This window comes from Chenopodium quinoa, unplaced genomic scaffold (genome assembly GCF_001683475.1).
Source record: "Chenopodium quinoa cultivar QQ74 unplaced genomic scaffold, ASM168347v1, whole genome shotgun sequence".
Lineage (NCBI taxonomy): Eukaryota > Viridiplantae > Streptophyta > Magnoliopsida > Caryophyllales > Amaranthaceae > Chenopodium > Chenopodium quinoa.
Genome location: NW_018742899.1, coordinates 2,651,517 through 2,666,057, shown reverse-complemented (window position 1 = coordinate 2,666,057; position 14,541 = coordinate 2,651,517). Strand labels below are relative to the sequence as shown.

Here is a 14,541-nt window from a genome sequence, read left to right as displayed (position 1 = left end):
TTTTGAAAACTGTAAACTAGTTTTTCCGGTTTCCATAAACTAATCGAGGGAACGTAGTATTTAATTTACAAAAGATTTGCAAACTGAAAGCTTCGAAACGTAACGAATAATCAATAGGATGAAAACTGCAGATCACTTTGTTTATGAACTGTATTGCTCTATTTGTGGAACTGCCCTCGCAGTATAGATTATAGAATATGCCAACGTGCAGACTGCAGACTGCTAAGCACGTCTAGATGTAATTTGTGGAGTGACTTGCACAAATTCTTGTGTTTGACCTATGTCTTAAAATAAATGTCTAGCTTATTTTATAATATATAGTTTTATGTGTATTTTCATATCATGATTTTTTTTTTCTTAGAAAATTAACAGTATATCATTAATATTTCCAGAATTAATACATAGAAGAATTTTTTCTGATTTCATTGGAGAAATTCTAATATTTGTTTTCCAAGTATTTTAACATTCAAGAACAGCCGGCATTAACAACATATTTTGACTCACTCTTGTAAGGTGAAGTGAGGGAGTTTTCATGCTGAAGTTATCAGCAGCACGGCCGAACTCAACGTGCAATCCACAACATTCTCTTCTTAAACTCTACTTTCCAAAGCAACTACATTGTTATATCTTCTTTCATTTGTCTATAAACTTTCCAAATTTCTAACATTTGTTTTCTTGTACTAGCACATTGATTCTTGTTTTAACCCTCACCATGCCTGCACCCCTTCGACAATCCCCGACATCATCACCACGACGGTCCCCTCCTCATCCTCCACCTCCACATCCTCCCCCTTCACCACCTCAATCCGGAGCTACAACCACGCCAAACATGTCATTGTCACCTCGAGGACCAATATCCCTCCAAGCACCCTCTCAGAGGAAAAACCCTACTAAATCAAATAAACTCTTAAGAAGGGTACGCTCTGTCTTTAGGTCCTTCCCCATTGTATCCCCTACATGTCGGATTCCAATGTCCGGTAGAATCAACGACGGGCATGTCCATGGTGGGACCCGGATAACCGGGACACTTTTTGGGTTCCGAAAAGCAAGGGTAAACCTAGCAATCCAAGAAAATCCTAGGTGCCTCCCCATGTTATTGCTAGAGCTAGCCATCCCAACCGGGAAGCTATTGCAAGACATGGGCTTAGGCCTAGTGAGGATCGCGCTAGAGTGCGAAAAGCACCCGTCCGACAAAACCAAGCTCATTGAGGAGCCCATATGGACAATGTATTGTAATGGTAAGAAAACTGGGTATGGCATAAAAAGAGAGCCAACTGATGATGATCTAAGTGTAATGCAAATGTTGCATGCTGTTTCAATGGGTGCTGGTGTACTGCCTAGTGGTGAAGGTGTTGAAACCCCTGATGGTGAGCTTACGTACATGCGCTCGTTTTTTGAGCGTGTGATCGGATCAAAGGATTCTGAGACTTATTACATGATGAACCCAGATGGGAGTAATGGTCCTGAACTTAGCATTTTCTTTGTTAGGATATAGGTCACAAAATTATTATGTGATCAAAGATTGTATTGAACTAATTAGGGAATGCAGGAGTTGTTCTAGATTTTCACTTGTCCCTTTGTTACATGTATTTTATGTCTTCATGACCAAGTGTTACTAATTTTAATGTTGTGCAACAAAATTATGTAGTAGTGTTTTACATTGTTATGATCTACAGAAATTTGTAGATATGAATAACTTTATTTGTAGATAGTAATCAGCCTTGGGGTTATTAATAAGTTATTTCATAATTCTAATGGGTGTTAGTTTTATAATTGCGGGTTGTTTAATTTTACATGTCCTTCTTTTACCGTCGCATTTGCCAATGATGAACATTGATCAATAATATATTTAATTATTAATAATATAAATTGTAAAACGTTAGTATTTGAACATTATACGTTGAGACGATGTGCACTCATAACTATGTTTGATCTTATGCATAAAACACAAACTAGAGTAAAAATGGTATATTTCCTCCCTTTTTTAATACTTGCAACTTCGTTTATGTCTTTCATTCAAATATTATTATACTTTCTCCATTTTCTTTTAAATGCAACACACTTTCTTGACACACTTTGAGGAAGAGATTAAACAATGTAAACGGACAAGTTATACAAAATTATTTATACACATAGTTACTAATCCTTCTCTAATCTTGATGCTCAAATTATTTTGATAAAATCGCTCGTTTATTTACCCTAATCAACTCCTAAAAAGCGTGCCAATAAAGTTTAAAAGAAAATAGAGGCATCGGTATTTTCAAAATGTCTAATATATGACTTTTTTTTTTTTTACTTATTTTATTTTATACTTTTAGGTAGGTGGTAACGTTGTTTTTTATAAATAAAATTACTTGGCTATGACACCAATCTTCCCTTTGGTCTGCTGGATTAGACTTGGTGTTTGATTTAATGGATCCTGGGTTCGAAGGTTGGTAGGTGATTATGATGATGATGATGATATGATAATGGAACTAGTCAAGGTATTATGAAATACCTGTTTTTTTTTTTTTTTTTTTCCTTCTTTGTAGTTTGTACCTATAACATTGCACATGTTTTAAAATTGGAGACATGATAAAATATGTGTTGTTTGACTTGTTGTCATAAGAAAATAAAATGTCAAATGATACCTTGTTATTAAGTCAATTTGTGAACAAGTACCTTTTTTTTATTTTATTTTTATTTTTTTAATTTTTTTTTACCTTGAATTTAAATTTTGTTTTAAAAATAGCACCTTAATGACATATTCCGACTAAAAAGTTAAATTTTCGGTGTTTAACATATGATTAGCATTATCTATGAGATTATTATTGCTCGTATTATAATTGTGAGATTATATTTAGTATGATTGTAATTTTAGGTATTATGGCATCTATTAGCATTAGTTATTTTATTATTGATTTGATTGTAATAATATTCTAAGCATAAACATATGTGCAATCTAGTTCTTCAATAATAATGCAAACTGAACTTAACAAAAAGCAAAATTCAGAAATATGCATGCCTAGTTATTCAAAAACAAAAGAGAACGAAGGGGAAAAAAAAAAGCAAAGAAATCATCTTAGCTTAACAATCAATGAAAATTTCCTTAAAAATTGGCCGTACTAGTTCTGCAAGTATTGCTCATCAATTCATCCCACTATTGGACCTCTTAGACGATAAACTTCCAAAGCTCCAAACTAACAATGGAAAATAACGAAAAAAAAATGATAGTGTGATCAAAAGAAGAGATGAAGGCCAAAATTGAACACATCAATCAAACAACAGATTACAAAATCATACAAACTAATACAACCGATCGACAGGATTAGCACTTGTATTTCCACATACTGAAAGATGCAAATCCTAAGTCTACAAAAGCCTAAAGAATATCATCATGCTATTGTCGCTACATTACCAAACACCATGCTACTGCTACAACAACATTGAGGGGATCATCAGAGATCAGGAAACGAGTTTCTCTTGAATCTTGTGTTACTTCCAAATATTATCTTGGATCAAAAAAACCAGGACCAGCCTTTGAAAGAAGCTCCTTTCCAGCATCTCTTCCCATCGCTACCATATCATCGAAAGCATATGAACCCCTTCGAGAAGTCTCAATTACTGCAAGATACCATAAAAATAATTTAGCTCCCTCTGTCCAAATTATTTGGGTACTAATCTATAGTTCGCTATGATGCTTTTTGAACTTCTAGTAAGTCAAAATCTGAACATCCATAATACCCTTGTAAGAATTCTACAGATAGACTACATTGCTAAATTGGTTCGGATGTAAGTTAAGAGTTATAAAATTAAAGAAGTGAAGAAAAGTTATGATACTCTAGCGAGAGTTCCTTACAAATGGCCCTAAATCAAATGAGGTATGTCATAGAGCTAGGTAAGTATGGCTAATGCCATCCCCATCTATCAAAACAACCAGAAAGAAAATGGACAACCAGTGAAATAGATCTACCTTTCTTTCCGTCTGTAGAAGCCACAATTCCCCTGAAAAAGCAGTCCCCATTTTCATCTCTGCAAGCATAACCAGCAATAGGAGTACGACATGACCCATCCAAGGTCTCAAGGAATGCTCTCTCACAAGCAACTGCTAATCGAGTTTCTTCGTGATTTAAAGAGGCTAGGTAGTTTGCCTGGAAAAAAAAAATGGTTCAGTAAACAAAAGAGAGCATTAGTTTGGAAAAAGTGGGATGGAATTTAGCAAATAAATGACAAAGCACTGAAATTATTTGCATAATCACCGCCTGTTATAAAAACCAAAGTAGCTCAAATATTGAGAACATGAAGAAATAAAATCATTCATCTCCATCTAAGAAAAATCGATTGCAGATTTTATAACTTGAAGCATTGTAAATTCAAAACAATTGACAATGAATTAAACTTTAGGAGCCCTATGGAACATATTAGGCAACACATTACTCCTCCAAGGCTCCAAGTATGTGATTGATATAGTTCACGGTTGTGCATTCTCTCTCTCAATTTGATAGGGTACTAAATCCAAATTAACGGGAGTATTGCAAGAAAGTATGGCTTACACGAAGCACAGAGAGCTCAAGGAAACCTGAGTTTATCAAATTATAGTTTCCACCACTGTACCCAATAATTTGGTCTTTAATCAAAACACTTGCAAAAATGTATCTTTTAATCAAAACCTATAAGTCTTGAAATCACATCTGAATGACAAATTTTATATAATTCTCCTTCAAGTCTAACTAAACTCACCACAGAGCTTCCCCACAGAATTCATGTAATTCCAATTGCTTCATCATTCATTTAACAGGTAATAAACACATAAACTCACACAACATTTTCAAAATCATTTCTAGAATTCAAACCAAAAGATGAGAACAAATAAGGAGACCTTCTGATGTGCCTCATCACATTCAATTGCTTTGCACAGGATTTCATCATCAAGATAATTAAGTTCATTATACAAGACAAATCGTATTCTAAAATGATAGTAACAAGTAATACAGACTAGTCCAAGATTAATCTCTGCCCCACCATAAACAATAATTATTACACTTTCAACCAAACAAGGAAAATTCACACATTCCGGATCAATTTTAATTTGAGCATCCCATTTGGACAAGTAGAAAAAGTTTAAGAGTTGATGAGTGAACAAATAGTATGGATAAGCATCAGTGCCCATACTACTGATTACTTGGCATATTGCCCCATTCATGTAAAATCAATGTGTATATATGCTAAGGAATAACTTGGAATAATCAAACTTACCATCTTTTCATCATGATTTAGGCAAGCAATTCCAATTGCTCCTTGAGCAACAGCTGGAAGCATATCATCAATAGAAAGAACAGAAGAAACATTCTCAGTCATATTTAATCGCTTTAGTCCAGCCAATGCCAAAAGTGTTGCCTGCACTAATCCTTCGTTAAGCTTTTTCAAACGCGTCTGTACATTGCCACGGAAGTTATCCAGTACCTGCATAAATATATAAACCAAATCAGTAAGTACTGTCTAGTCAATGAAATTTAAATTTAAATGGATTTCCAAATTGTGAGTAGTCCCCCTCTGAAAAAAGTGATTTAAGAGAAGAAAACATCCATGTCTAAATAGAAAATGCCAGCACGACCAGCAATGAGTACAATACCCAAAGGTTCACAGTATCATTATAGATTAATAAAGTATACCAACTGCAGTAATTATGTTCTGTACCAGAACAGCCAATCAGTATACGGAGTAATAAGGGATTCACAATCCGATCCCAATTTTGTCATATTAACATAAAAAAAGCTTAACTTAATGTTTTCTGTTATTAGTCACAAGTTCTTTTAAATGCTGACACAGTACTTTCGGTAATCTACATTGTATCGATTGAGAAGCTGGCCCTTCAACACAACAAGCTAATTTTGTTACTGGACAGGATTTTATCACACAAAATTACTGCTATCAAATTTGAGCTTACAGCTTAAAAGCACATAGACAAATAATTAAATTATTATACGAAGTACAAAATTTGCAGTCTGCCTTGTTTATTTCAGTACCACCCTCAATGAAACTGGCAATATGCTTTTTCATTTGTGCATTACTTTGTTAAAACAGACGACACCAAAGTTTTTTCTCAACCACTGTAAAAGCCTTTAATGGATACCAAGTTTAAACACTCCTCCATTGGGTTTTGTAAAAGGTGGAAAATCCATGCCTAAACAGATCATAGGAAATATTGTACTAGCTCATTCTCTTGAGGTACATGAGACTATAATGGGAAAAAGGGGTTGTTTTTCAAGCACTGTATTAAATAATTAATTGTATCACTCAGCTATAACAAGCAGGGTATATGAATTTCCTTTAGTTTTCAAGGCATCCTTAGAATGATGGAGAAAAGAAAAATAGTAAGTAGACTTACTTCAAGGGATGGATATTTATGTAGTAATTGAGATTTCCTTCTCAGTGACGCGGTACCAACAACACTACCAGCAGGAAGGTCTGCTAAGGAAGTTGCAGTGGTAGAAATAAAGGCATCACGAACATCCTCACGCTCAAGGTTGCAAGGTAGAACTATTTTGTCTGGCAAATATGTTGGAACATCCTTCATGGAGTGAACAGCAATATCAATATCATTATTCAAGAGGGCCTCATCAATTTCCTTAGTAAATAAGCCTTTCCCACCAATGTCTGCCAATGGTTGAGTAAGTATCTTATCACCAGTGGTTTTTATTATCACAATTTCAATCGCTCCCTCCTCGGCCAGCTCCTCATGAGCTGCAATAAGCTTGGATCGTGTTTCATAAGCTTGAGCAAGTGCTAATGGACTGTCCTACACATACAAATAATGCATATAACTCCAGTAGAAATATGTTGATGAGACTACAACATCAATAAAAAATAAAGCCTTCTCACGATATCATACTATGTAAAACTAACAAGGAGAAGAGAATAGAATTAAAAAAAGACCATCAATTAGAGGATCAACATGGGCACTGAATTGCCAGAAGAACTGATGACCAAAAGATCCCTAGAGCAATTTGTGTTACAGGATATTATATTGATTTCCAGCTTAATCTGGAAGGGCATTCTACAAGTTTCATACATATGACTGAAGAACTTGGCAATGATCATGTAGTTTAGAGGAAAATGTGGATATCCTACAAACCGTGAAACTGCAGAAATTAAGGCATTTCTAGTGTCTGCAGTGATCAATGAGAAATGGACATATTTTTTGTGTATCCAAGGGGGACCAGGATAGACTAAATCCTGGTAGTAGTCATGTGATTATCAAAAAGGATCTAAAAGCTTGTAGAATCCTGCAATCCTTAGTTGTAAATTGCTCCCTCTGCTTGGAAATCATAGTCATGCTGATAATGTTTTGAACTAATAATGTTACAACAAAATCTTGATGGAGGGAGCCACAATTACTGATAACACATAATGCATCCAATAGCGAGGATTCGTTGATTTCCGAATTTCAATCAAGCACATTAATTATTCAACATCCAATGTTACCTATTGACGTCAATGTACTACTTGAACCAATATTCTTTAAATGAAAACAAAGCTCAAACTTATAAACAATGCAACCAACATGCCCCACGTATTGACTTAATCTAATCCTACACATAATTCATTAAGTAAGCAAAATCTTCAATTTTCCTTAACCAAGCCAATTTGTACAAATTTAGCAGCTACATACATCATACAGACCCCCTCTCCCCACTTCCTTCCCTCCTGCCCCAAAATATAAGGGTAATACACATCGTTTTCGTGGATGTCAACTAGCCTAGCGGGTTAAAGTCTTGGGGACGACACCCAATACCTCGAATCGAATCTCATCTACATCATTACCCTAGAGCTCTCGATACACTAAAAAAAACACATATCTCCATCCAAACATTAAACACAATTTCCGGTAAGTGTCAAACAGAACCCAAATCAGATCAAAGACATCAAAATCGAAAATAAAAGGTACATTTTGACAAACCCAGAAAATAAAACAAAAAATGGTACCTTCCTCGAGTTCCAATCCTAACAAGAGCAACTTTAGATTGTGGGGTTTTTTGTTCAACAGCAATGGAGGCTCTGGTAATCATTACCCGTTGTTGTCTTCCGAAATTATGCTTCATAGTTGGGGGTTTTATGCATGGAAAATAGATTCTAGAACCTGCTAATGCCTCCATTGTTGCAGCTTCAAGAATTGAATTGAAGTTCTGCGAGTGAGGAGAGAGAAAGAGAGAAATGAGACAAGTTTGGATTTGGTTTGATGATGGAAAAGATAAGAACTTTGATCTTGAGAATTTGGGAAATTTAGACTTTTGGCATTGGTTAGAAATGGCAAATGGGTATAGGATTCGGATATGGGTCTAATCCAATAAATTAGATTGGATTATTTTATAATTGTTTATGGATCAACCCATGGAATATAGATAAGATACTTAAGATTTTGTGAAATTAAGCACAATAATATGAACATAGTAGCCCATGTATATTGGTCTTGATTCTTGAACCCCCATTGCCCAATTGGCAATATGTTTCACAAATCTTGTTTTCAAGAATTAAAGCATATGATCCAATCTTGGTGTTGGTGATTTGCTTTTAAAAGTATAATCGTTAGTCTAGATAATAACGATAAGGTCTTGGCAAAGATTGAGGGCTGGTGTACAATAGGTAGAGGGGTCAATTTAGATGACTTGGCTAGGTTTGGTTATGTCGGATCGGGTTGGGTTTAGTTCAAGTTTGATTAATGCTAAATTATTGCGCCTGTAGATGTCGAAATATGGATTGAGTAACTTTAAGTCACATCGAGCGAGTTTTGGACATCTCAAATGATTTGTTGAAAGCCCCACTCTTAACAGAATCCCACTAATCCTAAAACTTCCTCCACCCCAAAACCTGCCTAATCCCCACCTTACCATTGAACATGTAAGACAATATTCAAGTTTAAAAAAACCTTGATGCCAATGTCAATGGGTGAAAGGGAAAGAGAACTCGGGTAAGGGGGTGGGGATGTGATAGTTTGGCAAGGAAAGGGGTAGGGTTGGTTTTGGTGAACAAGAACGAAAATGAGGTAGGGTTGGTTCAGGCGGGGGATCGAGGAAGATGGAAAAGAAACATGATGAGGGAGCTGATTTTTTTTTTCAATTATTAAAAAAATAATTAGGAGGTGACATGTGGCAAGTCACCTTCTTTAACTGATTACCAACCCAGTAAAATCGACCAGGAGTTGTTTTGAGCAGATTGATGTTCAAGATGGGATTATTTCCAAATTTCGTGAAAGTGAGATTATTTTAAGCAGACTGCACAAATGTGAGAATATTAGTTTCAATTTTTCCAAAAGATATTAACAAATGCATTATTATGGCACAATTTGTGGTAGCAAATTAAAGGTAGGGCAGCATTAGTATCTAAATTAAATTTTTTTTTTAAGGAAAGTATCTAAATTTGTTTATAAAGGTAAATATGCTCAAAATTATGTCATACAAAGATGTTTTTATAACGGTTGTTTGAAATATGAATAAAATATTATTTTAATGTTAAAATAATATATATGATCGGTTCATTTTTTCACATTATAATATGAAAATAATTAGTCTTTTAATATCTACAATGCAAATATAATTTTTGAAATTTTAATCCATCATAAAAGAGAAAAAAAAAACCCAATTTTTTATATGTGGCTGGCCTGTCATCTGTGTAGTCGGGATTACTTGTAGGGGGTTACTTGTTTGGTCAGGGGTTATTTATTCTAGGATTACTTATTCAGAGGTTACTCGTTTGGTCAGGGGTTACTTATTTAGGGGTTACTCATTTGGTCATAGGTAAATTATAGGGTTACTTGGTCGGTCAGGGGTTACTCTCACACTGAAAACACGCTAACCAACTGAATAAGTAACCCCTACAAGTATATCCCTACAAGTAAACCCTGAATAAGTATATAAATAACCCCTGCCACACAAAAAGTTGAAATGTTTTTCGAGAAATTATAAAATAAAAATTAAAATTACATAAATGAGACTAAAAATTTAATAAATAAATAAAAAATAATGTTAATGGTACTATTTTATACAAAAAATAAAGAAGTATACTTTTAAAAACATTATGATGATAGTCATATTTCAATCGACCACCATAAAAGCTCCAATCATACTAATTAGATATATTTCAAATAAAGCAATTATTTGTCTTGGTTTTAGAGTATCAAATAATTGCTACTAGATCATATTTCAAGTGCTAGATTAAGCTCAATGTCTTATGAAGAGAACGCTAGTAATGCTACAACAAGTATAGTAGAAAGGTAGGAGCTAAAATGGAGAGCGTTATTTTATTTTATTTATTTTTTTGAGGAAAAGTGTTATTGTAGTTGTTAAGTTGTAGTAGTTATATATTTTTTGTAAAACAAAGATGTAGTAGTTATATAGCCTAACATTATATTGTAATAACAAGAACAACAACTACAATAACAATTATGCAATAATAATTGATGTTAAAATCCCAATGTGGATCTTACAATTTAAAAATATGTCACTAATTCCAACTTATTATTTGTAGGACCATACTATCCCAAATCCAACTAGGGTTTAATTTTGCGTGATAGGATTTTACTACGACCTACCAATCCAATCATGCATATAATGATGATTTTATGTAGTTATAAATCTATATTCATTTTACATTCTTTAATTACTAATTAGCTCAACCACATAATTATTCGGTCAATGCAGTAAACAAAATAATTGTCGGTATCCATTAGACTATGTAATTAGGTTACGCTCCTTATTGTTGTCTTTACTTGATTTTCAATTATGATAAGAATTTAACTCAACTTTTGTTACACCTATAAATATTTAAAATCGCTTTGTTATCTTATACAAATTCTTCAAAAAGGCGGGTGTACGTTAATTTATTGTAAAACATGTTAAAGTTATGTTAAAAGTACATATAATGTTACCCTTTATATTGCTAAAGTTATTATTTTTCTATTAATAAATTTTATCTTACAAAAAACTTATAATGTATTAAATTAATCATATTAATCTTTATATTATGTAATCACGTATCTATAAGAAATTACATATTAAAATAAAATTCAAAACAACGACAAATTAAAAGTTACCCTTTAAGTGGTTAAAGTTACCATAAAAATAGTTAAAGTTACGCTCAAACCGATCGTTTTACAATAAAATTAATGTACACCCGTTGTGTACAAACTTAATTAACCTGAACTTATTTACTCTAGATTTATTGTATTTGAATTTATCAGCTATTTATTTATATTATTATATATATGTATATAATAGATTTTATATATATATATATATATATATATATAAAAGTAGTAAAACTAAGGAGATACATATATGTCTTCAAAATGAAACAGTGTGGAACAAATTTGGTCCCAATCAAAAGTTGACAAGTAGAGTGTTAATGACTAAGGTCTAACAATTGTTCTAATTTAACTTTTTTTTTTTTTACAAAAATAGGAACCAGCTTTATTAAGAAAGAAGCAAAATATCACAGTTTACGTCCTCTAAGGCACTCATAGGGAGTTCCTCAATCCATACCCTCATTACATCATAATCCTTACTAATATGCGCAAGCTTATGACCCTCCACGGCCTTAAAAGATAACTTCGACTGAAGCATATTTTGCTTTTCTGGCTCAACATTTCGGCTGAAGGACACCTCAGATTTTTCCATTTTCAATTTCTGACCCGAAGCAGACTCATAAGTAGCAAGAATATCAAGAGCGTTCTCCACCTCCTTATCGTTTGCTCGTATGAACAAAAGACTATCATTTGCAAAATATACCAATTTTAACCCCATGAATTAACTTTTTCTGCTCAGCATCTCTAAGGAGAGTAGAAAGGCCCTCTCCACAAATAATGAGGAGAAAGAGGGATAACAGATCCCCTTGCCGGAGTCCTCTAAAGGGACGGAAACCCCGGGAAGGTTGGTCGTTAACTAAGATGGAGAAAGAAGCTGATGTAACACATTTCATGATGTTCTCCACATAGGCACTTGGGAAGCCTAATTTCCTCATCATACTCTCCAAAAAAGACCACTCTACCAGATCATATGCTTTGCTCATGTCAAGCTTGAGCCCAAGATGACCCATTTTCCCCTTCTTTTTTCTCAAATAGTGAAACACTTATATGCCACCAAAATATTATCAGAAATAAGTCTTCCCGGAACAAAACCACTTTGGGACTCATGAATAATATCTGGAAGAACTAATTTCATTCTGTTTGCAAGCACCTTGGTAACAATCTTATAAAGCACATTACACAAACTAATTGGTCTATAATCCACAAGATTTTCACAAATTTTCTTATTTGGGATTAACACAATGAAAGTATGATTAATAGACTCAATTTCACCAACATTTCAAAATATTCAAGACACGCTTAGCACATCTAAACCAACAATATGCCAAAATTTTTTATAGAAGAGAGCACACATACCATCAGGACCCGGCGCTTTCGTGGGGTGCATTTGCTTCAAAGCCGTGTAAACTTCATCACCTCTAAAAGGTTCAGCTAGCAAATTTTAGCATTGGAGCAGTTAAGCGAGGCTCCACCAAATCAATGATCCTTTCCGAATCAACATGACAAGTAGAGCCAAAGAGATTCTCAAAGTAACCAGCAAGAACTTCAGAGATTTGAGCTTCATCCTCATAGCAATTACCCGCCTCATCCCAAATAGTCTCGATATTATTGCGATGAGCTCTTTGTTTAGCCTTGGCATGGAAGAATTTGCTATTTTTATCGCCATTCTTGTCTACTCCTTTGCTTCCAATATATCTCCTCCCTCTCTTCCTATTCATCTAAACCTTCGTCAATGGCTCTCATTAGAGCCAAAAATTCCGGAGTTTGCTCTTCTTCCATAAGCTAAGACATATGCAGTTTGCAATTTCTCATTTCTTTAACAATTTTTTTGAATTTCCCTTTGCTCCACGAACCCAAGCTACTAGCATCTAGTTTTGGATAAATTTGTCGCAACATCCCCACCACCATCCCATGTATCACAAATTATATTCTCACAAGACACATCCTTAAGCCACATTTCCTCAAAACAAAAAAAAAAAAAATTCTCTTCTTATCTTTCACCTTGTACACACGATTTTCTTCGTTCAAGGTGTGTTACAAAATCCCCAGCAAAAATGTCCTTCCATTCGGTAATCGCGACAAATCGATCAATTCTTTCTTGATCATTCTCATCCCCTCCCCTATTATTATTCCACGTGAAAGTCACAGAAATTGCAAAAATTCAGAGTATCACGCAATATGGCAGCTTCATGAAACTTGAAATCAGCTCCACCTTTCTTTTCATCGGACCACAAAGCCAATGTCCCTGGTAATCACTCTTCAAGTTTTGTAGCAACTCATTATTTTCATCTTGTGGATAGCCATAAAGCCCAGTGAATTGCCACTCGTCCCAATAATCACATTTAACCAGACCATCAATGTGATTAAAAGAATAGGATAGAATGCTTATGTCCCACTCAGCTCGCCACAATAGAGTCACTCCCCCGCTTCTTTTCCTTCCTTACCCACTACATCCAATTGCTAGCAAGCCACTAAACTTAATCTTATTTTTAACCCTCTCCATTTCACCAACACTAAGCTTAGTTTCTTTTTAAAACACCCACCCGAGATTTTCCGTGATAACAATACACCAAAGCGCATTGACTACCTGTGGAGTCCCTAACCCACGACAGTTCCACGAAAGAATGTATCTCGTTGATCACCTAGAGCCCAAGTTGTGGGGCTCGCCACATTTTCAGTCATGATAGTATAGGTATCAAGGTTGTCTATTCCCTCCCTTGGTCCTAACATTCTCTTCTTTTCATTTTTGTTTACCTCCTCCTCCAATAAAGCATTATCCTCCATGCATCCTTCTCCCCTCATTGTGGTTTTTCTTGTCACATGCTCTGTGTTCCTGCTTATATTTCTCTTCTCTTTCACAACTTTACTTTTTGTATTTTTCACCGGGGTTGAAGTTAGAAGAGCAGAAACTTCTTTTATCAGATTTTGGATAGCACACCCCTCGTGAGATGTGAAGCTTTGGTTTTAAGAAAATTCCTCCCCAAAGACTTATCATTACTTTCTTGTGTTCTACTTCGAGTTTGCTCTTGTCGCTCCCTGTCTCCCACCTTTCTCTCCCACTTCTCTCTCCTTTTCTTCATGATTACTCACAATGGAACACTCATTAAGTTTCCCCAACACTTCAGATATTTGGTTTTTTTTCTTTGCATCTATCGACCTAGTGACAAATAAACTACAAGCACAAGCAGAAACCGCCTCACCTTGTTCCACATTCTCATCTCTTATGTTGTTTTTACAGGGAGAAGCCTTTAGTGTTGAGCAATTAGGTTTTGATGATTATAAACTAATGATGATTATCTATCTAACGTGTATGTTAAGTTGTGCATAGAAAAAGCAAATTATGCTTGGAACAGGATACAAGGAACCTGAGTAATGACAGGTATATATGTAAGGAACTTGAGCAATATAGGATAAGCAATAGAGGAACAAGAACAACGATAAGTGTTATGGTTGATAAGCATGATGATGGCTAAGGGACCATG

The 14,541-nt window shown here is 34.6% G+C and overlaps 2 protein-coding genes across 2 annotated transcripts; one reads left to right on the top strand and one right to left on the bottom strand.

Annotated features, from left to right (window-relative positions):
- The first annotated feature begins 583 nt into the window (after nt 1-583).
- Nucleotides 584-1,720, top strand: LOC110727001 (protein MIZU-KUSSEI 1-like). Its single transcript, XM_021906537.1, has one exon. The coding sequence runs from the start codon at nt 713-715 to the stop codon at nt 1,493-1,495; it is 783 nt and encodes a 260-aa protein (XP_021762229.1). The 5' UTR covers nt 584-712; the 3' UTR covers nt 1,496-1,720.
- A 1,341-nt stretch (nt 1,721-3,061) lies between these two features.
- On the bottom strand, nt 3,062-8,269 carry LOC110727146 (porphobilinogen deaminase, chloroplastic-like). The gene is made up of 5 exons (XM_021906700.1): nt 7,966-8,269; nt 6,368-6,773; nt 5,236-5,442; nt 3,953-4,130; nt 3,062-3,603 (listed from the first exon to the last, which is right to left on the bottom strand). The coding sequence occupies exons 1-5, from the start codon at nt 8,133-8,135 to the stop codon at nt 3,488-3,490; spliced, it is 1,077 nt and encodes a 358-aa protein (XP_021762392.1). The 5' UTR covers nt 8,136-8,269; the 3' UTR covers nt 3,062-3,487.
- Between the last annotated feature and the right edge of the window lie 6,272 nt (nt 8,270-14,541).